The sequence below is a fragment of the Rhinatrema bivittatum genome, chromosome 2 (genome assembly GCF_901001135.1).
Source record: "Rhinatrema bivittatum chromosome 2, aRhiBiv1.1, whole genome shotgun sequence".
Classification (NCBI taxonomy): domain Eukaryota; kingdom Metazoa; phylum Chordata; class Amphibia; order Gymnophiona; family Rhinatrematidae; genus Rhinatrema; species Rhinatrema bivittatum.
This window is the reverse complement of record NC_042616.1, coordinates 814,070,852-814,095,708: the sequence shown is the minus strand read 5'-3', so window position 1 is coordinate 814,095,708 and position 24,857 is coordinate 814,070,852. Positions and strand designations below refer to the sequence as shown.

The 24,857-nt window shown below is 54.3% G+C and overlaps 1 protein-coding gene across 1 annotated transcript in view; it reads right to left on the bottom strand.

Moving 5' to 3' along the window:
• Nucleotides 1–24,857, bottom strand: part of PLEC (plectin) — a 443,280-nt gene that overhangs the window by 218,063 nt on the left and 200,360 nt on the right. The window contains 2 exon segments of the mRNA XM_029592256.1: nucleotides 22,076–22,168; nucleotides 23,202–23,279. Of these exon segments, the coding sequence (XP_029448116.1) occupies nucleotides 22,076–22,168; nucleotides 23,202–23,279 (171 nt within the window).

The window sequence follows — 24,857 nt, the reverse complement described above, 5'->3', positions numbered from 1 at the left end:
CCCTGGCAACAAATTCCACAGGCTGATTGTGCAATCAGTGAAAACAGATTTTCTCCAATTTGTTTGAAATCTGTTACCTGTTCATTTCAAGGACTGTCCTCTAGTCCTAATGCTATTTGAAAAAGAGTAAATAACCAGTCCCTCTTTGCCTGTTCCACTCATCTCATGATTTTATTATAAAACACCATTATACGCCCTCTGACTTGTCTCTTATCCAAGGCCGAAGGGCCCCAGCCTGCGTAGCCTCTCGCCACAGGAGAGATGCTCCCTCCTTGTCTAGTCCCGCTGTCTTTCTGGAGATGGAGGAGAGCAGAACTGCACACAGTCCTCAGAGTGTGGTCGCCTGATGGCTCGGTGAGGAGGCCCATGTGATCCTCTCTGTAGTAGTCCCCATTCCCAGCATTCTCTTTGCTTTCTGCACTGCCACCGCTGCACCACTGAATCGAGGCCTCACACACACACAGGGGCTGATGCAATAAAGTGCACTCAGCCAGCTTTACATGCAGCTGGACACGCATTTTGGATGCGCTAGACTGGCAACCTGATGCAATAAGAGATTAGAGCGACCAAAACGCACGCCCAACCAACTGCGTAGCCGACAATGCTCACCACGGTTAAATTCCCTGTAGATGAGGCTTATTAGCTTTAAACCCCACTCCCCCGATGCAGGAAACAACTGGGCACCCAATGCACGCTTTTTAACGCAGTAAATTTAACTCCAGCCCTGGAGCTGGCGTTAAATCAAGTGGTTCCTACCTTTATTCGTTTACGCCTACTGCTTGCGGTGAAAAAGAATAAAAGGTATAATATAACAGCTCGATGAAAACAACAAATTCTGGATACGCAATATACACACAACAGACCCGCTCCAGGCCAATGTCGCCCCTTGCTATTGTGCGTGCGTACTTGGTGTTCAGAAATCCACCTGAAGCGGGATAAAATGGACGCACGTATTAGGCACTATTTGCAACTGTGGGCGCACAGCCGCCGTCTCCCGGGTGCCCGATGATTTTGAGCGCTACGGATGCATACTTCTTCTCTAGCGCCTCCTTTTTAACACAGCAGCTCGTTAAAACATTGCACCGTGCGCTCAGGAGCGGTGGCTGCGTGAGCACTAGGAAAATGGGCGCTCAGCGTGAGCTCCCATTCCAACGCACATCTTATTGCATTGGCCCGATAGTATTATAAAGCTGCAAATGACTTCTGTCACATGCTTCTCTTCTAATGTATCGTACACACAGTATGGGTGAATTGTGTATCCAAAAAACGGGGCAAGAAATCCAAATATATAAACAACCTGTCCACAATGATCCAAGATCCCTTTCCTGGGTGTTGACTCCCAACATGGATTGCAGCATTGTGCACCTATAGTTAGGATTTACTTTTCCCTGTGTGCAGTTTCCACTTCTCCACATTAAATTTAATCTACCATTTCAATGTCCAGTTCCCCAACTTCAACAAGGTTCTTCTGCATTCTTGTGTTTTTTCCAACTTTGGAATAGTTTTGTGTCATCCGCAAATCTGATCACCTCATTCATTGCTCCCTTTTCCAGTTAAACACTGGTCCCAGTACAGATCCCTAGGGCACTCCGCTATTAGGAGGCAGCATGGAAGGGCACGGTGGGATGTCTGAACAGTGGGTAAAGCTTAGAACAGGCACTGAGGGATAAGCACAGAAAATCACTTGTGATGAGGTGGTGAGAGGGAGGCTGAGGATCAGCTAGGATCTACGGCATCGCACTAGGAGAGAGGTGGGGCAGGCAGGATGGACAGGTCCAAAGGTCCCTGTCTACGGTCATACTCAACGAGTGGAGGCTGCAGTTCTGCAAACAAGCCATCCTTCATTTCCTCGACATCAAAGGCGAGTGGAGAAGTGATAATGATGAAGGAAAGAGCGGCTAAAAGAAGCGTGGCCTAGTGTACCAGCAGGCCATAATAACCCATGCTGGTACCGACAGATTGGTTTTGTCTGGTACTTCCCAGCAAAACTGCAGAGACCTAAGAGGCCAGATGTTCGGGCAATAACCTCTACAGTTTTAGTCACTGTTTAGATTACTACAAGACTTGGATTTAAGATATTGGGAGAGCTTTGGATTAAGATTGGTTCCTTAATGGTCTATAAAGGGTATAGAGCCAACGAGGAAGCCAACAAAACTAGACTGGATAAGGCAAGATATCCCACAAGCGACAGCTGGGATAGATTCCATAGACTGCAGGGGTCAAAGGATCTCTTATGCTGTCATCTACTATATTAGGAGAGAGTAAGGAGAGAAAGAGGCATAGGGGTCTGAAGAGACCATACAAAGGTTAAGCAGAGATGGAGGGAAGAGGGAAGGAGAGAGAAGAGGAATGAATCTTGGGGAGAATGAGGTGAAAGAGAGCAGTTCCAGGAGGGAGGAGAAAGGGCTAGAAATGTTGTAACTGCTTCCTTTTTTTATTCAGCGGACCAAAGGACCTCCAAAGGCACGAGAACAGAGAATATATAGACTAGAAACCACACCACACCACAAGTCATCCAACGAAGGCAATGTTTAAACCACACCGGAAACTGTATGAGAACTGGAAGCTGAGTGATATCACTTGTGCAAGCACAGGGGACTGTGAGAATACACCAGGGGCTTGGTAATACCAATTTCCCAGATAATGTGGATTGAAGGTACAACAGAGCAAGGTGATATCACTTCTGCAGACATGTGAGAGTGCGAGGATACACCGGGCTGGGTGATATCACTTCTGCAGACATGTGGGAATGAGAGGATACACCGGGCTATGTGATATTTCTGAAGACATGTGAGAGTGCGAGGATACACCGGGCTGGGTGATATCACTTCTGCAGACATGTGGGAATGAGAGGATACACCGGGCTGGGTGATATCACTTCTGCAGACATATGGGAATGAGAGGATACACCGGACTGTGTGATTTTCTGAAGAAATGTGAGAGTGCGAGGATACACCGGGCTGGGTGATATCACTTCTGCAGACATGTGGGAATGAGAGGATACACCGGGCTATGTGATATTTCTGAAGACATGTGAGAGTGCGAGGATACACCGGGCTGGGTGATATCACTTCTGCAGACATGTGGGAATGAGAGGATACACCGGGCTGGGTGATATCACTTCTGCAGACATATGGGAATGAGAGGATACACCGGACTGTGTGATTTTCTGAAGAAATGTGAGAGTGCAAGGATACACCGGGCTGGGTGATATCATTTCTGCAGACATGTGGGAATGAGAGGATACACTGGGCTATGTGATATTTCTGAAGACATGTGAGAGTGCGAGGATACACCGGGCTGGGTGATATCACTTCTGCAGACATGTGGGAATGAGAGGATACATCGGACTGTGTGATTTTCTGAAGAAATGTGAGAGTGCGAGGATACACCGGGCTGGGTGATATCATTTCTGCAGACATGTGGGAATGAGAGGATACACCGGGCTATGTGATATTTCTGAAGACATGTGAGAGTGCGAGGATACACTGGGCTGGGTGATATCATTCCTGCAGACATATGGGAGTGCGAGGATACACCGGGCTGGGTGATATCACTTCTGCAGACATGTGGGAATGAGAGGATACACCGGACTGTGTGATTTTCTGAAGACATGTAGGCGTACGAGGATACACCGGGCTGGGTGATATCACTTCTGCAGACATGTGGGAATGAGAGGATACACCGGACTGTGTGATTTTCTGAAGACATGTAGGAGTACGAGGATACACCGGGCTGGGTGATATCACTTCTGCAGACATGTGGGAATGAGAGGATACACCGGACTGTGTGATTTTCTGAAGACATGTGAAAGTGCAAGGATACACCGGGCTGAGTGATATCACTTCTGCAGACATGAGGGAATGAGAGGATACACTGGACTGTGTGAACACCTGGAAATTTTTTTAGAAGAAAAGCTAGTCAGAACAGGACCGCAGGTTATGCCTCTCAATCTGCTGGAGTCAGAGGAAATACTGAGGGATCGCAGCTGGTACACCGGTATATCTAGGGGGTGCTTTTCAATTTTCTCTCTGACTCCATCTGCTGGAGGGGAGGCATAACCCAGCAGTCTGGACTGATCCTGGTACGTACAGGGAATGTGTGATTTTCTGAAGACATGTGAGAGTGCGAGGATACACCGGGCTGGGTGATATTACTTCTGCAGACATGTGGGAATGAGAGGATACACCGGTCTGTGTGATTTTCTGAAGAAGTGTGAGGAAACACTGGGCTGGGTGATATCACTTCTGCAGACATATGGGAGTGTGAGGATACACTGGGCTGGGTGATATCATTCCTGCAGACATGTGGGAGTACGAGGATACACCGGGCTGAGTGATATCTCTTCTGCAGTTATGTGGGAGTGAAAAGATACACCAGGCTGGGTGATATCTCTTCTGCAGACATGTGGGAATGAGAGGATACACCGGTCTGTGTGATTTTCTGAAGACATGTGAGAGTGCGAGGATACACCGGGCTGGGTGATATCACTTCTGCAGACATGTGGGAATCAGAGGATACACCAGGCTATGTGATTTTCTGAAGACATGTGAGAGTGCGAGGATACACCGGGCTGGGTGATATCATTTCTGCAGACATATGGGAGTGTGAGGATACACTGGGCTGGGTGACATCATTCCTGCAGACATGTGGGAGTACGAGGATACACCGGGCTGAGTGATATCTCTTCTGCAGTTATGTGGGAGTGAAAAGATACACCAGGCTGGGTGATATCTCTTCTGCAGACATGTGGGAGTGTGAGGTTACAACGGGCTGGTGATATCTCTCCTGCAGACATGTGGGAGTATGAGGATACACCAGGCTGCGTGATATCATTTCTGCAGACATGTGGGAGTGTGAGGATACACCAGGCTGGGTGATATCTCTTCTGCAGACATATGGGAGTGCGAGGATACACTGGGCTGGGTGATATCTCTTCTGCAGTTATGTAGGAGTGAAAAGATACACCAGGCTGGGTGATATCTCTTCTGTAGACATGTGGGAGTGTGAGGATACAACGGGCTGGTGATATCTCTCCTGCAGACATGTGGGAGTATGAGGATACACCAAGCTGAGTGATATCATTTCTGAAGACATATGGGAGTGCGAGTATACACTGGGCTGGGTGATTTCATTTCTGCAGACCTGTGGAAGTGTGATGATATACCAGGGTTAGGTGATGATATTTCTGCAGACATTTGGGAGTGCGAGGATACACCGGACTGGGTGATATTTCTGCAGACATTTGTGAGTGTGAGGATACACCGAGCTGGGTGATATCATTCCTGCAGACATATGGAAGTGCGAGGATACACCGAGCTGGGTGATATCATTCCTGCAGAAATGTGAGAGTGCAAGTATACACCAGGCTGGGTGATTTCTCTTCTGCCGATCTGTGGAAGTGCAAGGATACACCAAGCTGGGTGATATTTCTGCAGACATATAGGAATGCGAGGATACACTAAGGTTGGGTGATATCTCTGCAGACGTGGGAGTGCGAGGATAAACTGGGCTAGGTGATATCTCTTCTGCAGACATTTGGGAGTGCAAGCATACACCAGGCTGGGTGATATCTCATCTACAGATATATGGAAGCGCGAGGATACACCGGACTGGGTGATTTCTCTTCCGCAGACTTGTGGGAGTGCGAGGATACACCGGGCTGGGTGATATCATTCCTGCAGACCTGTGGGCCTGCGACGATACACCGGGCTGGGTGATATCATTCCTGTAGACCTATGGGAGTGCGAGGATACACCAGGCTGGGTGATATCATTCCTGTAGACCTGTGGGAGTGCGAGGATACACCGGGCTGGGTGATATCATTCCTGCAGACCTGTGGGCCTGCGACGATACACCGGGCTAGGTGATATCATTCCTGTAGACCTGTGGAAGTGCGAGGATACACCGGGCTGGGTGATATCATTCCTGCAGACCTGTGGGACTGCAAGGATACACCAGGCTGGGTGATATCATTCCTGCAGACCTGTGGGAGTGCAAAGATACACGGGGCTGGGTGATATCTCTTCTGCAGACTTGTGGGAGTATGAGGATACACCGGGCTAGGTGATATCATTCCTGTAGACCTGTGGAAGTGCGAGGATACACCGGGCTGGGTGATATCATTCCTGCAGACCTGTGGGATTGCAAGGATACACCGGGCTGGGTGATATCATTCCTGCAGACCTGTGGGAGTGCAAAGATACACGGGGCTGGGTGATATCTCTTCTGCAGACTTGTGGGAGTATGAGGATACACCGGGCTGGGTGATATCATTCCTGCAGACCTGTGGGATTGCAAGGATACACCGGGCTGGGTGATATCATTCCTGTAGACCTGTGGGCGTGCGAGGAATCACCGGGCTGGGTGATATCTCTTCTGCAGTCCTGTGGGAGTGCGAAGATACACGGGGTTGGGGGATATCTCTTCTGCAGATTTGTGGGAGTGTGAGGATACACCGGGCTGGGTGATATCATTCTTGCAGACATGTGTGAGTGCGAGGATACACCGGGTTGGGTGATTTCTCTTCTGCAGACCTGTGAGTGTTCAAGGATACACAGGTCTGGGAGATATTTCTGCAGACCTGTGGGAGTGCGAAGATACACCGGGCTGGGTGATATCATTCCTGCAGACCTGTGGGAGTGCAAAGATACACGGGGCTGGGTGATATCTCTTCTGCAGACCTGTGGGAGTGCGAGGATACACCGGGTTGGGTGATTTCTTTTCTGCAGACCTGTGAGTGTTCAAGGATACACAGGTCTGGGAGATATTTCTGCAGACATGTGGGAATGCGAGGATACACAGGGCTGGGTGATATCATTTCTGTAGACAGGTGGGAATGCGAGGATACACAGGGCTGGGTGATATCATTTCTGTAGACAGGTGGGAATGCGAGGATACACAGGGCTGGGTGATATTTCTGCAGACATGTGGGAATGCAAGGATACACAGGGCTGGTTGATATTTCTGCAGACATGTGGGAGTGTGAGGATACACAGGGCTGGGTGATATTTCTGCAGACATGTGGGAATGCGAGGATACACAGGGCTGGGTGATATCATTTCTGTAGACAGGTGGGAATGCGAGGATACACAGGGCTGGGTGATATCATTTCTGTAGACAGGTGGGAATGCGAGGATACACAGGGCTGGGTGATATCATTTCTATAGACAGGTGGGAATGCGAGGATACACAGGGCTGGGTGATATCATTTCTGTAGACAGGTTGGAATGCGAGGTTACACAGGGCTGGGTGATATCATTTCTATAGACAGGTGGGAATGCGAGGATACACAGGGCTGGGTGATATCATTTCTGTAGACAGGTTGGAATGCGAGGTTACACAGGGCTGGGTGATATCATTTCTGTAGACAGGTTGGAATGCGAGGATACACAGGGCTGGGTGATATCATTTCTGTAGACAGGTGGGAATGCGAGGATACACCGGGCTGGGTGATATTTCTGCAGACATGTGGGAGTGCGAGGATACACCGGGCTGGGTGATATTTCTGCAGACATGTGGGAGTGCGAGGATACACCGGGCTGGGTGATATTTCTGCAGACATGTGGGAATGCGAGGATACACCGGGCTGGGTGATATTTCTGCAGACATGTGGGAATGCGAGGATACACCGGGCTGGGTGATATTTCTGCAGACATGTGGGAGTGCGAGGATACACCGGGCTGGGTGATATTTCTGCAGACATGTGGGAGTGCGAGGATACACAGGGCTCGGTGATATTTCTGCAGACATGCGAGAGCATGAGGATACACCGGGGTTGGGTGATATCATTTCTGCAGACATGGCGGTTATGAGGGTACACCAGGGATGGCTGTTACCACGTTTGTAGGCACAGTGGGATGTGAAACTGTCCATGAGTTGAGTCATATCCCTTCTGCAGACAGAGGAGGATGAGGATCTTCAATGGCTGTGTGTCACCACTTCTGCATACATAAGGGGGTGAGGATATATCTGGCCTGGATGATATCAGTTCTGCAGACACAGAGGGTGAGAATACACCAGGTGTGGGTGATATCTCCTGGTCAGAGATGGAGTGGGGGGCTGGGGGGGGGGGGGGGAAGAATGCACTAGATTTAAGTGATATCACTTATGTAGACAGAGTGCGAGAATATACAGGAGCAGGTTGATATCTCTTCTGCAGGCATGGATGGGCAGGTAGGGTGATACCATTCCTATACATGCAGGAGGCTGAGGAGATGCCAGAAACTAGTGATATCAATCCTGTAGACAAAAGCGGGAGGGTAGCAGATGATATACTGTGGCTAGGTGATATCTCTTCAGTAAACATAGAGGGGCGAGAATACATCACAACATTGGTGTGTAAGGGCACATTAGAGCTGAGCAATATCACTTCTGCAGACGAAAGAAGAATGATGATATACTGGGGATAGAGGGAGAGGGCCAACTTCAGTCTGTTCTAGTGTTTGGCAGGGAGAGGGGCTCCCTCAGTCTGTGCTAGTATCAGGCAGGGAGAGAGGGGCTCCCTCAGTCTGTGCTAGTATCAGGCAGGGAGAGAGGGGCTCCCTCAGTCTGTGCCAGTATCAGGCAGGGAGAGAGGGGCTCCCTCAGTCTGTGCTAGTATCAGGCAGGGAGAGAGGGGCTCCCTCAGTCTGTGCTAGTATCAGGCATGGAGAGAGGGGCTCCCTCAGTCTGTGCTAGTATCAGGCAGGGAGAGAGGGGCTCCCTCAGTCTGTGCTAGTATCAGGCAGGGAGAGAGGGGCTCCCTCAGTCTGTGCTAGTATCAGGCAGGGAGAGAGGGGCTCCCTCAGTCTGTGCTAGTATCAGGCAGGGAGAGAGGGGCTCCCTCAGTCTGTGCTAGTATCAGGCAGGGAGAGAGGGGCTCCCTCAGTCTGTGCTAGTATCAGGCAGGGAGAGAGGGGCTCCCTCAGTCTGTGCTAGTATCAGGCAGGGAGAGGGGCAACCTCAGTCTGTGCTAGTATCAGGCAGGGAGAGAGGGGCTCCCTCAGTCTGTGCCAGTATCAGGCATGGAGAGAGGGGCTCCCTCAGTCTGTGCTAGTATCAGGCATGGAGAGAGGGGCTCCCTCAGTCTGTGCTAGTATCAGGCAGGGAGAGAGGGTCTCCCTCAGTCTGTGCTAGTATCAGGCATGGAGAGAGGGTCTCCCTCAGTCTGTGCTAGTATCAGGCAGGGAGAGAGGGGCTCCCTCAGTCTGTGCTAGTATCAGGCAGGGAGAGGGGCTCCCTCAGTCTGTGCTAGTATCAGGCAGGGAGAGAGGGGCTCCCTCAGTCTGTGCCAGTATCAGGCATGGAGAGAGGGGCTCCCTCAGTCTGTGCTAGTATCAGGCATGGAGAGAGGGGCTCCCTCAGTCTGTGCTAGTATCAGGCAGGGAGAGAGGGGCTCCCTCAGTCTGTGCTAGTATCAGGCATGGAGAGAGGGTCTCCCTCAGTCTGTGCTAGTATCAGGCAGGGAGAGAGGGGCTCCCTCAGTCTGTGCTAGTGTCAGGCATGGAGAGAGGGGCTCCCTCAGTCTGTGCTAGTATCAGGCAGGGAGAGGGGCTCCCTCAGTCTGTGCTAGTATCAGGCAGGGAGAGGGGCTCCCTCAGTCTGTGCTAGTATCAGGCAGTGAGAGAGGGGCTCCCTCAGTCTGTGCTAGTATCAGGCATGGAGAGAGGGGCTCCCTCAGTCTGTGCTAGTATCAGGCAGGGAGAGAGGGGCTCCCTCAGTCTGTGCTAGTATCAGGCAGGGAGAGAGGGGCTCCCTCAGTCTGTGCTAGTATCAGGCATGGAGAGAGGGGCTCCCTCAGTCTGTGCTAGTATCAGGCATGGAGAGAGGGGCTCCCTCAGTCTGTGCTAGTATCAGGCAGGGAGAGAGGGGCTCCCTCAGTCTGTGCTAGTATCAGGCATGGAGAGAGGGGCTCCCTCAGTCTGTGCCAGTATCAGGCAGGGAGAGAGGGGCTCCCTCGGTCTGTGCTAGTATCAGGCAGGGAGAGAGGGGCTCCCTCGGTCTGTGCTAGTATCAGGCATGGAGAGAGGGGCTCCCTCAGTCTGTGCCAGTATCAGGCAGGGAGAGAGGGGGCTCCCTCGGTCTGTGCTAGTATCAGGCAGGGAGAGAGGGGCTCCCTCGGTCTGTGCTAGTATCAGGCAGGGAGAGAGGGGCTCCCTCGGTCTGTGCTAGTATCAGGCAGGGAGAGAGGGGCTCCCTCGGTCTGTGCTAGTATCAGGCAGGGAGAGAGGGGCTCCCTCAGTCTGTGCTAGTATCAGACAGGGAGAGAGGGGCTCCCTCAGTCTGTGCTAGTATCAGGCATGGAGAGAGGGGCTCCCTCAGTCTGTGCTAGTATCAGGCATGGAGAGAGGGGGCTCCCTCAGTCTGTGCTAGTATCATGCATGGAGAGAGGGGCTCCCTCAGTCTGTGCTAGTATCAGGCAGTGAGAGAGGGGCTCCCTCAGTCTGTGCTAGTATCAGGCATGGAGAGAGGGGCTCCCTCAGTCTGTGCTAGTATCAGGCAGGGAGAGAGGGGCTCCCTCAGTCTGTGCTAGTATCAGGCATGGAGAGAGGGGCTCCCTCAGTCTGTGCTAGTATCAGGCATGGAGAGAGGGGCTCCCTCAGTCTGTGCTAGTATCAGGCATGGAGAGAGGGGCTCCCTCAGTCTGTGCTAGTATCAGGCATGGAGAGAGGGGCTCCCTCAGTCTGTGCTAGTATCAGGCATGGAGAGAGGGGCTCCCTCAGTCTGTGCTAGTATCAGGCAGGGAGAGAGGGGCTCCCTCAGTCTGTGCCAGTATCAGGCATGGAGAGAGGGGCTCCCTCAGTCTGTGCTAGTATCAGGCAGGGAGAGGGGCTCCCTCAGTCTGTGCTAGTATCAGGCATGGAGAGAGGGGCTCCCTCAGTCTGTGCTAGTATCAGGCAGGGAGAGAGGGGCTCCCTCAGTCTGTGCTAGTATCAGACATGGAGAGAGGGGCTCCCTCAGTCTGTGCCAGTATCAGGCATGGAGAGAGGGGCTCCCTCAGTCTGTGCTAGTATCAGACATGGAGAGAGGGGCTCCCTCAGTCTGTGCCAGTATCAGGCATGGAGAGAGGGGCTCCCTCAGTCTGTGCTAGTATCAGGCAGGGAGAGGGGCTCCCTCAGTCTGTGCTAGTATCAGGCAGGGAGAGAGGGGCTCCCTCAGTCTGTGCTAGTGTCAGGCATGGAGAGAGGGGCTCCCTCAGTCTGTGCTAGTATCAGGCATGGAGAGAGGGGCTCCCTCAGTCTGTGCTAGTATCAGGCATGGAGAGAGGGGCTCCCTCAGTCTGTGCTAGTATCAGGCAGGGAGAGAGGGGCTCCCTCAGTCTGTGCTAGTGTCAGGCAGGGAGAGAGGGGCTCCCTCAGTCTGTGCCAGTATCAGGCATGGAGAGAGGGGCTCCCTCAGTCTGTGCTAGTGTCAGGCAGGGAGAGAGGGGCTCCCTCAGTCTGTGCTAGTGTCAGGCAGGGAGAGAGGGGCTCCCTCAGTCTGTGCTAGTATCAGGCATGGAGAGAGGGGCTCCCTCAGTCTGTGCTAGTATCAGGCATGGAGAGAGGGGCTCCCTCAGTCTGTGCTAGTATCAGGCAGGGAGAGAGGGGCTCCCTCAGTCTGTGCTAGTATCAGGCAGGGAGAGAGGGGCTCCCTCAGTCTGTGCCAGTATCAGGCATGGAGAGAGGGGCTCCCTCAGTCTGTGCTAGTATCAGGCAGGGAGAGGGGCTCCCTCAGTCTGTGCTAGTATCAGGCATGGAGAGAGGGGCTCTCTCAGTCTGTGCTAGTGTCAGGCATGGAGAGAGGGGCTCCCTCAGTCTGTGCTAGTATCAGGCAGGGAGAGAGGGGCTCCGTCAGTCTGTGCTAGTGTCAGGCAGGGAGAGAGGGGCTCCCTCAGTCTGTGCTAGTATCAGGCAGGGAGAGAGGGGCTCCATCAGTCTGTGCTAGTATCAGGCAGGGAGAGAGGGGCTCCCTCAGTCTGTGCTAGTATCAGGCATGGAGAGAGGGGCTCCCTCAGTCTGTGCTAGTATCAGGCATGGAGAGAGGGGCTCCCTCAGTCTGTGCTAGTATCAGGCAGGGAGAGAGGGGCTCCCTCAGTCTGTGCTAGTATCAGGCATGGAGAGAGGGGCTCCCTCAGTCTGTGCTAGTATCAGGCATGGAGAGAGGGGCTCCCTCAGTCTGTGCTAGTATCAGGCAGGGAGAGAGGGGCTCCCTCAGTCTGTGCTAGTATCAGGCATGGAGAGAGGGGCTCCCTCAGTCTGTGCTAGTATCAGGCAGGGAGAGTGGGGCTCCCTCAGTCTGTGCTAGTATCAGGCAGGGAGAGAGGGGCTCCCTCAGTCTGTGCTAGTATCAGGCAGGGAGAGAGGGGCTCCATCAGTCTGTGCTAGTATCAGGCAGGGAGAGAGGGGCTCCCTCAGTCTGTGCTAGTATCAGGCATGGAGAGAGGGGCTCCCTCAGTCTGTGCTAGTATCAGGCATGGAGAGGGGGGCTCCCTCAGTCTGTGCTAGTATCAGGCAGGGAGAGAGGGGGTCCCTCAGTCTGTGCTAGTATCAGGCATGGAGAGAGGGGCTCCCTCAGTCTGTGCTAGTATCAGGCATGGAGAGAGGGGCTCCCTCAGTCTGTGCTAGTATCAGGCATGGAGAGAGGGGCTCCCTCAGTCTGTGCTAGTATCAGGCAGGGAGAGAGGGGCTCCCTCAGTCTGTGCTAGTATCAGGCATGGAGAGAGGGGCTCCCTCAGTCTGTGCTAGTATCAGGCAGGGAGAGAGGGGCTCCCTCAGTCTGTGCTAGTATCAGGCAGGGAGAGAGGGGCTCCCTCAGTCTGTGCTAGTATCAGGCAGGGAGAGAGGGGCTCCCTCAGTCTGTGCTAGTATCAGGCATGGAGAGAGGGGCTCCCTCAGTCTGTGCTAGTATCAGGCATGGAGAGAGGAGCTCCCTCAGTCTGTGCTAGTATCAGGCATGGAGAGAGGGGCTCCCTCAGTCTGTGCTAGTATCAGGCATGGAGAGAGGGGCTCCCTCAGTCTGTGCTAGTATCAGGCAGGGAGAGAGGGGCTCCCTCAGTCTGTGCTAGTATCAGGCATGGAGAGAGGAGCTCCCTCAGTCTGTGCTAGTGTCAGGCATGGGAGAGAGGGGCTCCCTCAGTCTGTGCTAGTATCAGGCAGGGAGAGAGGGGCTCCCTCAGTCTGTGCTAGTATCAGGCAGGGAGAGAGGGGCTCCCTCAGTCTGTGCTAGTATCAGGCAGGGAGAGAGGGGCTCCCTCAGTCTGTGCTAGTATCAGGCATGGAGAGAGGGGCTCCCTCAGTCTGTGCTAGTATCAGGCATGGAGAGAGGGCTCCTCAGTCTGTGCTAGTATCAGGCATGGAGAGAGGGGCTCCCTCAGTCTGTGCTAGTATCAGGCAGGGAGAGAGGGGCTCCCTCAGTCTGTGCTAGTATCAGGCAGGGAGAGAGGGGCTCCCTCAGTCTGTGCTAGTATCAGGCATGGAGAGAGAGGGCTCCCCTCAGTCTGTGCTAGTATCAGGCATGGAGAGAGGGGCTCCCTCAGTCTGTGCTAGTATCAGGCATGGAGAGAGGGGCTCCCTCAGTCTGTGCTAGTATCAGGCAGGGAGAGAGGGGCTCCCTCAGTCTGTGCTAGTATCAGGCAGGGAGAGAGGGGCTCCCTCAGTCTGTGCTAGTATCAGGCATGGAGAGAGGGGCTCCCTCAGTCTGTGCTAGTATCAGGCATGGAGAGAGGGGCTCCCTCAGTCTGTGCTAGTATCAGGCATGGAGAGGGGCTCCTCAGTCTGTGCTAGTATCAGGCAGGGAGAGAGGGGCTCCTCAGTCTGTGCTAGTATCAGGCAGGGAGAGAGGGGCTCCCTCAGTCTGTGCTAGTATCAGACATGGAGAGAGGGGCTCCCTCAGCCTGTGCTAGTATCAGGCATGGAGAGAGGGGCTCCCTCAGTCTGTGCTAGTATCAGGCAGGGAGAGAGGGGCTCCCTCAGTCTGTGCCAGTATCAGGCAGGGAGAGAGGGGCTCCCTCAGTCTGTGCCAGTATCAGGCATGGAGAGAGGGGCTCCCTCAGCCTGTGCTAGTATCAGGCATAGAGAGAGGGGCTCCCTCAGTCTGTGCTAGTATCAGACATGGAGAGAGGGGCTCCCTCAGTCTGTGCTAGTATCAGGCAGGGAGAGAGGGGCTCCCTCAGTCTGTGCTAGTATCAGGCAGGGAGAGAGGGGCTCCCTCAGTCTGTGCTAGTATCAGGCATGGAGAGAGGGGCTCCCTCAGTCTGTGCCAGTATCAGGCATGGAGAGAGGGGCTCCCTCGGTCTGTGCTAGTATCAGGCATGGAGAGAGGGGCTCCCTCAGTCTGTGCTAGTATCAGGCATGGAGAGAGGGGCTCCCTCAGTCTGTGCCAGTATCAGGCATGGAGAGAGGGGCTCCCTCGGTCTGTGCTAGTATCAGGCATGGAGAGAGGGGCTCCCTCAGTCTGTGCTAGTATCAGGCATGGAGAGAGGGGCTCCCTCAGTCTGTGCTAGTATCAGGCAGGGAGAGAGGGGCTCCCTCAGTCTGTGCTAGTATCAGGCAGGGAGAGAGGGGCTCCCTCAGTCTGTGCTAGTATCAGGCATGGAGAGAGGGGCTCCCTCAGTCTGTGCTAGTATCAGACATGGAGAGAGGGGCTCCCTTAGTCTGTGCTAGTATCAGGCAGGGAGAGAGGGGCTCCCTCAGTCTGTGCTAGTATCAGGCATGGAGAGAGGGGCTCCCTCAGTCTGTGCTAGTATCAGGCATGGAGAGAGGGGCTCCCTCAGTCTGTGCTAGTATCAGGCATGGAGAGAGGGGCTCCCTCAGTCTGTGCTAGTATCAGGCAGGGAGAGAGGGGCTCCCTCAGTCTGTGCTAGTATCAGGCATGGAGAGAGGGGCTCCCTCAGTCTGTGCTAGTATCAGGCATGGAGAGGGGCTCCCTCAGTCTGTGCTAGTATCAGGCATGGAGAGAGGGGCTCCCTCAGTCTGTGCTAGTATCAGGCAGGGAGAGAGGGGCTCCCTCAGTCTGTGCTAGTATCAGGCATGGAGAGAGGGGCTCCCTCAGTCTGTGCTAGTATCAGGCATGGAGAGAGGGGCTCCCTCAGTCTGTGCTAGTATCAGACATGGAGTGAGGGGCTCCCTCAGTCTGTGCTAGTATCAGACATGGAGAGAGGGGCTCGCTCAGTCTGTGCTAGTATCAGGCAGGGAGAGAGGGGCTCCCTCAGTCTGTGCTAGTATCAGGCAGGGAGAGGGGCTCCCTCAGTCTGTGCTAGTATCAGGCAGGGAGAGGGGCTCCCTCAGTCTGTGCTAGTATCAGGCAGGGAGAGAGGGGCTCCCTCAGTCTGTGCTAGTATCAGGCATGGAGAGAGGGGCTCCCTCAGTCTGTGGTAGTATCAGGCAGGGAGAGAGGGGCTCCCTCAGTCTGTGCTAGTATCAGGCAGGGAGAGAGGGGCTCCCTCAGTCTGTGCTAGTATCAGGCAGGGAGAGAGGGGCTCCCTCAGTCTGTGCTAGTATCAGGCAGGGAGAGAGGGGCTCCCTCAGTCTGTGCCAGTATCAGGCATGGAGAGAGGGGCTCCCTCAGTCTGTGCTAGTATCAGGCATGGAGAGAGGGGCTCCCTCAGTCTGTGCTAGTATCAGGCAGGGAGAGGGGCTCCCTCAGTCTGTGCTAGTATCAGGCAGGGAGAGAAGGGCTCCCTCAGTCTGTGCTAGTATCAGGCAGAGAGAGGGGCTCCCTCAGTCTGTGCTAGTATCAGGCATGGAGAGAGGGGCTCCCTCAGTCTGTGCTAGTATCAGGCATGGAGAGAGGGGCTCCCTCAGTCTGTGCTAGTATCAGGCAGGGAGAGAGGGGCTCCCTCAGTCTGTGCTAGTATCAGGCAGGGAGAGGGGCTCCCTCAGTCTGTGCTAGTATCAGGCAGGGAGAGGGGCTCCCTCAGTCTGTGCTAGTATCAGGCATGGAGAGAGGGGCTCCCTCAGCCTGTGCTAGTATCAGGCAGGGAGAGAGGGGCTCCCTCAGTCTGTGCTAGTATCAGGCAGGGAGAGGGGCTCCCTCAGTCTGTGCTAGTATCAGGCAGGGAGAGAGGGGCTCCCTCAGTCTGTGCTAGTATCAGGCAGGGAGAGAGGGGCTCCCTCAGTCTGTGCTAGTGTCAGGCAGGGAGAGAGGGGCTCCCTCAGTCTGTGCTAGTATCAGGCATGGAGAGAGGGGCTCCCTCAGTCTGTGCTAGTATCAGGCATGGAGAGAGGGGCTCCCTCAGTCTGTGCTAGTATCAGGCATGGAGAGAGGGGCTCCCTCAGTCTGTGCTAGTATCAGGCAGGGAGAGAGGGGCTCCCTCAGTCTGTGCTAGTGTCAGGCAGGGAGAGAGGGGCTCCCTCAGTCTGTGCTAGTATCAGGCATGGAGAGAGGGGCTCCCTCAGTCTGTGCTAGTATCAGGCATGGAGAGAGGGGCTCCCTCAGTCTGTGCTAGTATCAAACATGGAGAGAGGGGCTCCCTCAGTCTGTGCTAGTATCAGGCATGGAGAGAGGGGCTCCCTCAGTCTGTGCTAGTATCAGGCAGGGAGAGAGGGGCTCCCTCAGTCTGTGCTAGTATCAGGCAGGGAGAGAGGGGCTCCCTCAGTCTGTGCTAGTATCAGGCATGGAGAGAGGGGCTCCCTCAGTCTGTGCTAGTATCAGGCAGGGAGAGAGGGGCTCCCTCAGTCTGTGCTAGTATCAGACATGGAGAGAGGGGCTCCCTCAGTCTGTGCTAGTATCAGACATGGAGAGAGGGGCTCCCTCAGTCTGTGCTAGTATCAGGCATGGAGAGAGGGGCTCCCTCAGTCTGTGCTAGTATCAGGCATGGAGAGAGGGGCTCCCTCAGTCTGTGCTAGTATCAGGCAGGGAGAGAGGGGCTCCCTCAGTCTGTGCTAGTATCAGGCATGGAGAGAGGAGCTCCCTCAGTCTGTGCCAGTATCAGGCAGGGAGAGGAGCTTCCTCAGTCTGTGCTAGTATCAGGCATGGAGAGAGGGGCTCCCTCAGTCTGTGCTAGTATCAGGCATGGAGAGAGGGGCTCCCTCAGTCTGTGCTAGTATCAGGCAGGGAGAGAGGGGCTCCCTCAGTCTGTGCTAGTATCAGGCAGGGAGAGAGGGGCTCCCTCAGTCTGTGCTAGTATCAGGCAGGGAGAGAGGGGCTCCCTCAGTCTGTGCTAGTATCAGGCAGGGAGAGGGGCTCCCTCAGTCTGTGCTAGTATCAGGCATGGAGAGAGGGGTTCCCTCAGTCTGTGCTAGTATCAGGCAGGGAGAGAGGGGCTCCCTCAGTCTGTGCCAGTATCAGGCATGGAGAGAGGGGCTCCCTCAGTCTGTGCTAGTATCAGGCATGGAGAGAGGGGCTCCCTCAGTCTGTGCTAGTATCAGGCATGGAGAGAGGGGCTCCCTCAGTCTGTGCTAGTATCAGGCATGGAGAGAGGGACTCCCTCAGTCTGTGCTAGTGTCAGGCATGGAGAGAGGGGCTCCCTCAGTCTGTGCTAGTATCAGACATGGAGAGAGGGGCTCCCTCAGTCTGTGCTAGTATCAGGCAGGGAGAGAGGGGCTCCCTCAGTCTGTGCTAGTATCAGGCATGGAGAGAGGGGCTCCCTCAGTCTGTGCTAGTATCAGGCAGGGAGAGAGGGGCTCCCTCAGTCTGTGCTAGTATCAGACATGGAGAGAGGGGCTCCCTCAGTCTGTGCTAGTATCAGGCAGGGAGAGAGGGGCTCCCTCAGTCTGTGCTAGTATCAGGCATGGAGAGAGGGGCTCCCTCAGTCTGTGCTAGTATCAGGCAGGGAGAGAGGGGCTCCCTCAGTCTGTGCTAGTATCAGGCATGGAGAGAGGGGCTCCCTCAGTCTGTGCTAGTATCAGGCATGGAGAGAGGGGCTCCCTCAGTCTGTGCCAGTATCAGGCAGGGAGAGAGGGGCTCCCTCAGTCTGTGCTAGTATCAGGCAGGGAGAGAGGGGCTCCCTCAGTCTGTGCTAGTATCAGGCAGGGAGAGAGGGGCTCCCTCAGTCTGTGCCAGTATCAGGCATGGAGAGAGGGGCTCCCTCAGTCTGTGCCAGTATCAGGCATGGAGAGAGGGGCTCCCTCAGTCTGTGCTAGTATCAGGCATGGAGAGAGGGGCTCCCTCAGTCTGTGCTAGTATCAGGCATGGAGAGAGGGGCTCCCTCAGTCTGTGCTAGTATCAGGCAGGGAGAGAGGGGCTCCCTCAGTCTGTGCTAGTATCAGGCAGGGAGAGAGGGGCTCCCTCAGTCTGTGCTAGTATCAGGCAGGGAGAGAGGGGCTCCCTCAGTCTGTGCTAGTATCAGGCATGGAGAGAGGGGCTCCCTCAGTCTGTGCTAGTATCAGGCAGGGAGAGAGGGGCTCCCTCAGTCTGTGCTAGTATCAGGCATGGAGAGAGGGGCTCCCTCAGTCTGTGCTAGTATCAGGCAGGGAGAGAGGGGCTCCCTCAGTCTGTGCTAGTATCAGGCATGGAGAGAGGGGCTCCCTCAGTCTGTGCTAGTATCAGACAGGGAGAGGGGCTCCCTCAGTCTGTGCTAGTATCAGGCAGGGAGAGAGGGGCTCCCTCAGCCTGTGCTAGTATCAGACATGGAGAGAGGGGCTCCCTCAGTCTGTGCTAGTATCAGACAGGGAGAGGGGCTCCCTCAGTCTGTGCTAGTATCAGGCAGGGAGAGAGGGGCTCCCTCAGTCTGTGCTAGTATCAGGCATGGAGAGGGGCTCCCTCAGTCTGTGCTAGTATCAGGCAGGGAGAGAGGGGCTCCCTCAGTCTGTGCTAGTATCAGGCATGGAGAGAGGGGCTCCCTCAGTCTGTGCTAGTATCAGACAGGGAGAGGGGCTCCCTCAGTCTGTGCTAGTATCAGGCATGGAGAGAGGGGCTCCCTCAGTCTGTGCTAGTATCAGACAGGGAGAGGGGCTCCCTCAGTCTGTGCTAGTATCAGACATGGAGAGAGGGGCTCCCTCAGCCTGTGCTAGTATCAGACATGGAGAGAGGGGCTCCCTCAGTCTGTGCTAGTATCAGGCATGGAGAGAGGGGCTCCCTCAGTCTGTGCTAGTATCAGGCAGGGAGAGAGGGGCTCCCTCAGTCTGTGCTAGTATCAGGCATGGAGAGAGGGGCTCCCTCAGTCTGTGCTAGTATCAGGCAGGGAGAGAGGGGCTCCCTCAGTCTGTGCTAGTATCAGGCATGGAGAGAGGGGCTCCCTCAGTCTGTGCTAGTATCAGGCATGGAGAGAGGGGCTCCCTCAGTCTGTGCTAGTATCAGGCATGGAGAGAGGGGCTCCCTCAGTCTGTGCTAGTATCAGGCAGGGAGAGGGGCTCCCTCAGTCTGTGCTAGTATCAGGCATGGAGAGAGGGGCTCCCTCAGTCTGTGCTAGTATCAGGCAGGGAGAGAGGGGCTCCCTCAGTCTGTGCTAGTATCAGGCAGGGAGAGAGGGGCTCCCTCAGTCTGTGCTAGTATCAGACAGGGAGAGGGGCTCCCTCAGTCTGTGCTAGTATCAGGCAGGGAGAGAGGGGCTCCCTCAGTCTGTGCTAGTATCAGGCATGGAGAGAGGGGCTCCCTCAGTCTGTGCTAGTATCAGGCAGGGAGAGAGGGGCTCCCTCAGTCTGTGCTAGTATCAGGCATGGAGAGAGGGGCTCCCTCAGTCTGTGCTAGTATCAGGCAGGGAGAGAGGGGCTCCCTCAGTCTGTGCTAGTATCAGACAGGGAGAGGGGCTCCCTCAGTCTGTGCTAGTATCAGGCATGGAGAGAGGGGCTCCCTCAGTCTGTGCTAGTATCAGACATGGAGAGAGGGGCTCCCTCAGCCTGTGCTAGTATCAGACATGGAGAGAGGGGCTCCCTCAGTCTGTGCTAGTATCAGGCAGGGAGAGAGGGACGCCCTCAGTTAATATCAAGCACAGGGAGAGAGGGACCCTCAGTCTCGGTTCGTGGCAGATACTATATCAGGGATATTCTGGCCAGAAAATCTAGTGTTCCTTGCACTTGTAGTGTAAGGGTTTTTCTACCACTGTGACATTCTGAGAGGCAGACGGGCAGGGCGAGATTACAGAGTGATTCTAGCTGATGAGCTGAGGGGGAGGGAGGGACGGAGGTGCGCTCATCCCTAAACCCTAATACTTTATGGCCTTGTTGATTTTACTGAAGCCTCTTTATTTGTCTTGGCTGTATGTCTTGGTTAGACTGTAGACTGGAGGAGCAGACCTTCGTTTTTTATCTGTATCTGTACAGTGCGAGCGTCTCGTGCAGCGCTGTAGAACTGGTCACTGGTATCAGCAGGGCAATCCTCTAAAGCTCCTACAGGCCTGGAAACTTCCCCCCTTGTAGCTCACTGTGTCCTCCTGTCCTTGCCTCCTGGTCCCTCTCCCTCTCCAGATTCTGTCCCAGAGGGCTGGTAATCTCCTGGCATCAGGGGTGCAGCAGTTGCCTACTTGTAGAGGCAATAAAGGAGCTGGCATCTTCTCCCAGCCCCCCGGGGCTTTACTTCTTCTGAAGGAAATTCTATAGAGCGTGTCGGGAAGGGAGAGGGAGCAGCCACCATGAAGAAATCAAAGGCAGAGAGAGCCGGTGAGTCATCCTTTGTGGGACCACACCCTTCCTTCCTTCCTCCGCCTCCTCTTCATGCCAGGAAGAGCTGCAAGGTTGAGTCTTCCATGGATCGCACCCAATTCCTGGGCCGGTGTGTTAAAAGTGTGCGCTGAACTTCAGGGCACACTTCTTTAATGCAGCTTATACAGATTTTAGCTCCCAACAAAATAAGCTAATGCATCGGGAGTTATAATGTGCGGATACGGAGTTAAAATGTGTGCGCAGAGCAGGCTGAATGCACATTTTAACCCGGGAGGAGGGGAGAACCGCGCAAAGTGCTTGGTTTCTCCCCTAACCCAAAGCCAGCTGCGGGCTCCCCTTGAGGGAAAACGCCCCAGCTAGAGACAGGCAGGGGCCCTCATCCCAGCCATCCCTCTGCGCAGCTCTGGAAGCGATTCCTGCCACCCCACGTTCTCGGCCTGCAGAACAATTTCATTAACATAGCTCCATGCTTGCAGAGGGAGATACTGTGTGTGTTTGGATGCAGCAGAAGACATTTAGCTAGGTTTCCTGCACAAGGCTTATTAGATCCTTTAGGGGAGAGCTGAGACACTGAGCAGCCGCCGCTGGGGTCATCAGAAGTATTGGGGTGAAGCGAGCAGAAGGAAAGGCTCTGCCACTGCTGGATTCCTACCTCAGAAGTCTAAATAAGGCTCCTTGAAGGGCACGTTTATTGCACGTCTGATCGGTGCTGGAAACTTAACTCCACCTCTGACCTGGAAGTTTCCAGCATTAAGAAACATGGGGTTAGGCCAAGTGCACCTCTCTGCATCGGAGAGTACTGCTTACTGCCCTCATTTGCATGGGATTTCCATGTGAGGGCGCTAAGCAGATCTCACATTTTTAAACGCACATTTTGTAGCATAAAACTCCTTCCTGCATTGGCAAGAAGGTTTACACTGCCTTCAAGTGCAGGTAAAAACGGAGTTCAGCTGAACGCACCTTACTGCAGCGGCCTGCTCATGAGTTCTAATCCCAGCTTCTGCAACTCTTGAGCAAGCCATTTCAGCTCCATGTGCCCAGGATGACCACGTGGGTCCAGGTCAAAAGAAACAGTTTTAACTCAGTGCATGCAGGGAAATCAGGACTACATCCCACTGCACAATGTGGTAAAACTACAGCCTGTCCCTCTTGACCTGCAATGATACGGTCTGCATACTAGAGATGTGAATCGGAACCAGAATCGGTTCGGATTTCAGTTCCGATTCACATCTCTATAGATGTGAATCGGAACCAGAATCGGTTCGGATTTCAGTTCCGATTCACATCTCTACTGCGTACTGGTGCTTCAGTTCCAATCGCAGTTCTGTAGCTGATTCTCCGTGTGTGACCACTTTATCTCCCCTCTAGGAGCGCTGGATGTGACAGATCTCCCAGCAGGAGTCACTGTCGGGAACGCTGCTGGAGTCCTGGGGGTGGGGAGCTCATTCCTGTAGTTTTAGAAGTAGTAGTATTGGAGAGCTAAGCTCGCTGTTTCCCCCTCCCACCTCCAGTCAAGTTTGGGGCTTGTGACCGACGCTCTTGCTGTGGAGATGATTTGAAAGGCTGCAACTGACCTGGAAGTGAAGGATGATGGTCCATATCAAGCCTAGGGTGAGCTTGGGGTTCCCATCTGCAATGTCGTCATTCCTGATGTTCACCAGCTTCACCTACAAAAGACAAAGCATGATTTGTCCAGGATGCCCCACCATCTGAGCAGGAGATGGCTGGGAGGAAGGAATAGTGTGGACTACCTTTGACTCCAATACACACAAATCACCCTCTCCTCTTACAGCTTCCAGATGAGGCCCCGGAACAAAGCCTTGGATTGAAGGAAGCATTTTTAAGGTGTTTTTTTTATCATGGTCTGTAACTTGAGGGGAACATTCTCAAATCTGCCCTCACCCCAGGAAGTCTGATGATACGTAATCTTGAGGTACAACAGGAAGTGATGTCACTGCACCAAACACCTGCTGTTTCAAAGTTGCCGCAAATGGCTGCCTCCTTCCCCTACAGAAAAAATGTGTGCTTTCAAAGCATGCAGCACACAAATGGATTCCTGGAGTTGTGAAATCAGGGTGCAGACCCAACTCTGCTTATTTCAAATTATAGTAAACCACCCTCCTACTCTCAGAAAAAGAAGAATAGCAGGCTTGATGGTTTCTCAGTGATAGAACAGCACCAGGCCGGATCCTGATCCTCCGTGATAGGGACAAGTCCCAGATCCGAGCTTGTTCCCCGGTGACAGGGACAATGTCAAGTACAGACGTGCCAGGGACAGCGCCAGACCCCATACGGTCTCTCAGTGACAAGGACAGTACCAGGCCCGATCGTATCCCTCACTGACGGAGACCTATAATTCTAGAGGATTTCTCACGGGTGGAGTTTATCAGATTCCAGGAAATGAGGGGGGAAAAGGCAAAGTTTCTTGCAATCCTATGGTGATCTGATAAATCCCACTCAGGGCACATCCTCAGATATCAGAGGGGGGGGGGGGGGGGCAGTTTTTGGCCCATCTCTAGCTGTAGTGTAATGAGCTTCTGCGGTCTCTGAAGGCACCGGATTCAGGACTGCACTGGGCAGACGCTGTGGAAGAGGCCTGTTTTCAATCCGCACATGACTGGGCAGCACAGGAGGCGGCGATGGCCGGTGAAGGGGCAACACTCAGCTCCCTCCGCATCCTCGGGAGAAGGGGGCTCTCACCTGTCGGTGCTTCAGGTAGTCGAGGGCGATCTGTACGTTCTGGAGTTTATGGAAGCGCATGCGGCCTTTCTCCCGGGGCTGGAAAAAGCACAAGAAATGGGAAAGTTATCAGGAGTGCGCTGTAACGTTTTTAATCACAGGGTAAAGCCGTCGGATGGCGCGGCACACGGGGAAAATTACCACACACTGGGCTGTAAACAGGAATGTTATCGCACGGCGCCGTACGTGGGGAAAGTTATCACATGCTACGATCGCATCTCATCCCCGAGAGAGGGGGGCGGCCATGAAACCTGCACCTCCGTTAATACAAATGGAAGCAGCTCTCCTCACCCCCACGCGCACATACAAAACCAGCACACAGAGCACATGCAGAGGATCCCTACTCTCCGCTCCTCTCCCGAGGCCACGGCCCTCCCTTTCTGCCGCAGCACACCCAGCGGTGGGTTCACTTTGTCGTGGCACGCCCCATCCCCCTTTCCTCCCCCAATTCACCTCCTGGCATCATCGCCTTCCCTCCCGTCCATCCTCCTCCCCCCCCCACCCCCTGCAATCCCCACTTTTCTGCCCTCCTACCCCCTTCAGAATCATGTCCGTCGGACGAGCGGTAACTCCACGCCTACCGCTGCCACCTCCTCCTCCTCTGGCTTTCTGTTGAGATTGGGAGCACGATCTGGCGGCGGGGGCGGCAGCGAACGGCAGGAGGTGCTGTTCACCAATTCCCTCTTACCGGTAGGAAGCCATTGTGCCCAGGATGCGGGGAGCAGGGAGGAAGACGTTTGCGTCTTCTCTCCTCGGGGGGGGGACGGGGACAAAACATCACTGCATGCCCCCCCTCCTCCCCCCCCGCAGAACAGCGCCTGAGAGCCTCTGGCCCAGAATGCAAGCACCAAGGGCTTCCCTATGCTTCAGCGCACTGGGCCCAGCCCTGTCCTTTCTATCCCTGCTCCTCTCCCCCCTCTCTCCCTGGCAATGTGCCGGGCGCTCTGTCTTACGTACAACGAAGAGACCAAACCAAGATGGAGCAAGAACAAACTCAACGTGGTCTGCGTCTCAAAGGTCCCCCCTGCTTCCAACTTCAGGGGACCTGGCTTATTCCAGGTCTTACGGACGCCACCATTCAGACCCCAGGGCGATCCGAAGTCGTGGTAGGAGAAGCAAACAGCACTGCACAGCCTTCCACGAGCCCTTGTACTTGGGTAAATCGGTATGACTGGTGAAAACTGCTCTCCCGGTGTCCACGCAGAAATGGTGGCGATGCCCTCATAACCAGGGCTCCTCTTCTAAGGTGCTGCTGGTACATTGGAAGTGCAGGTGCCCGTTTTCCACTTCTTTCACAACACAAAGATTCAGAGCTCATCGGCGTCTCTGACGGTGCAGATACTTTTACCGGCTCCTCGGCTGCACGATTTGTGCAGCCGAGGAGCCGTCCGGGCAGAAAAGGCACGAAAGCAGAGCGCAGGATCCCAGGCCAGCCAGGAGGCCCTGCTGTTTCCCGGTGCTTCTCCAATCAACGCTTTTGTATTTGGGGGCGTTTCGTTGACGTTTATTGCTTAAAATCTAAAATCGGAAGCCCCGATTAAAACGCTAAATTACAAGCCATCTTTAGGTTCATTTACAAAGTACACTTTAATACAACATTTTTATTAATCCAAATGA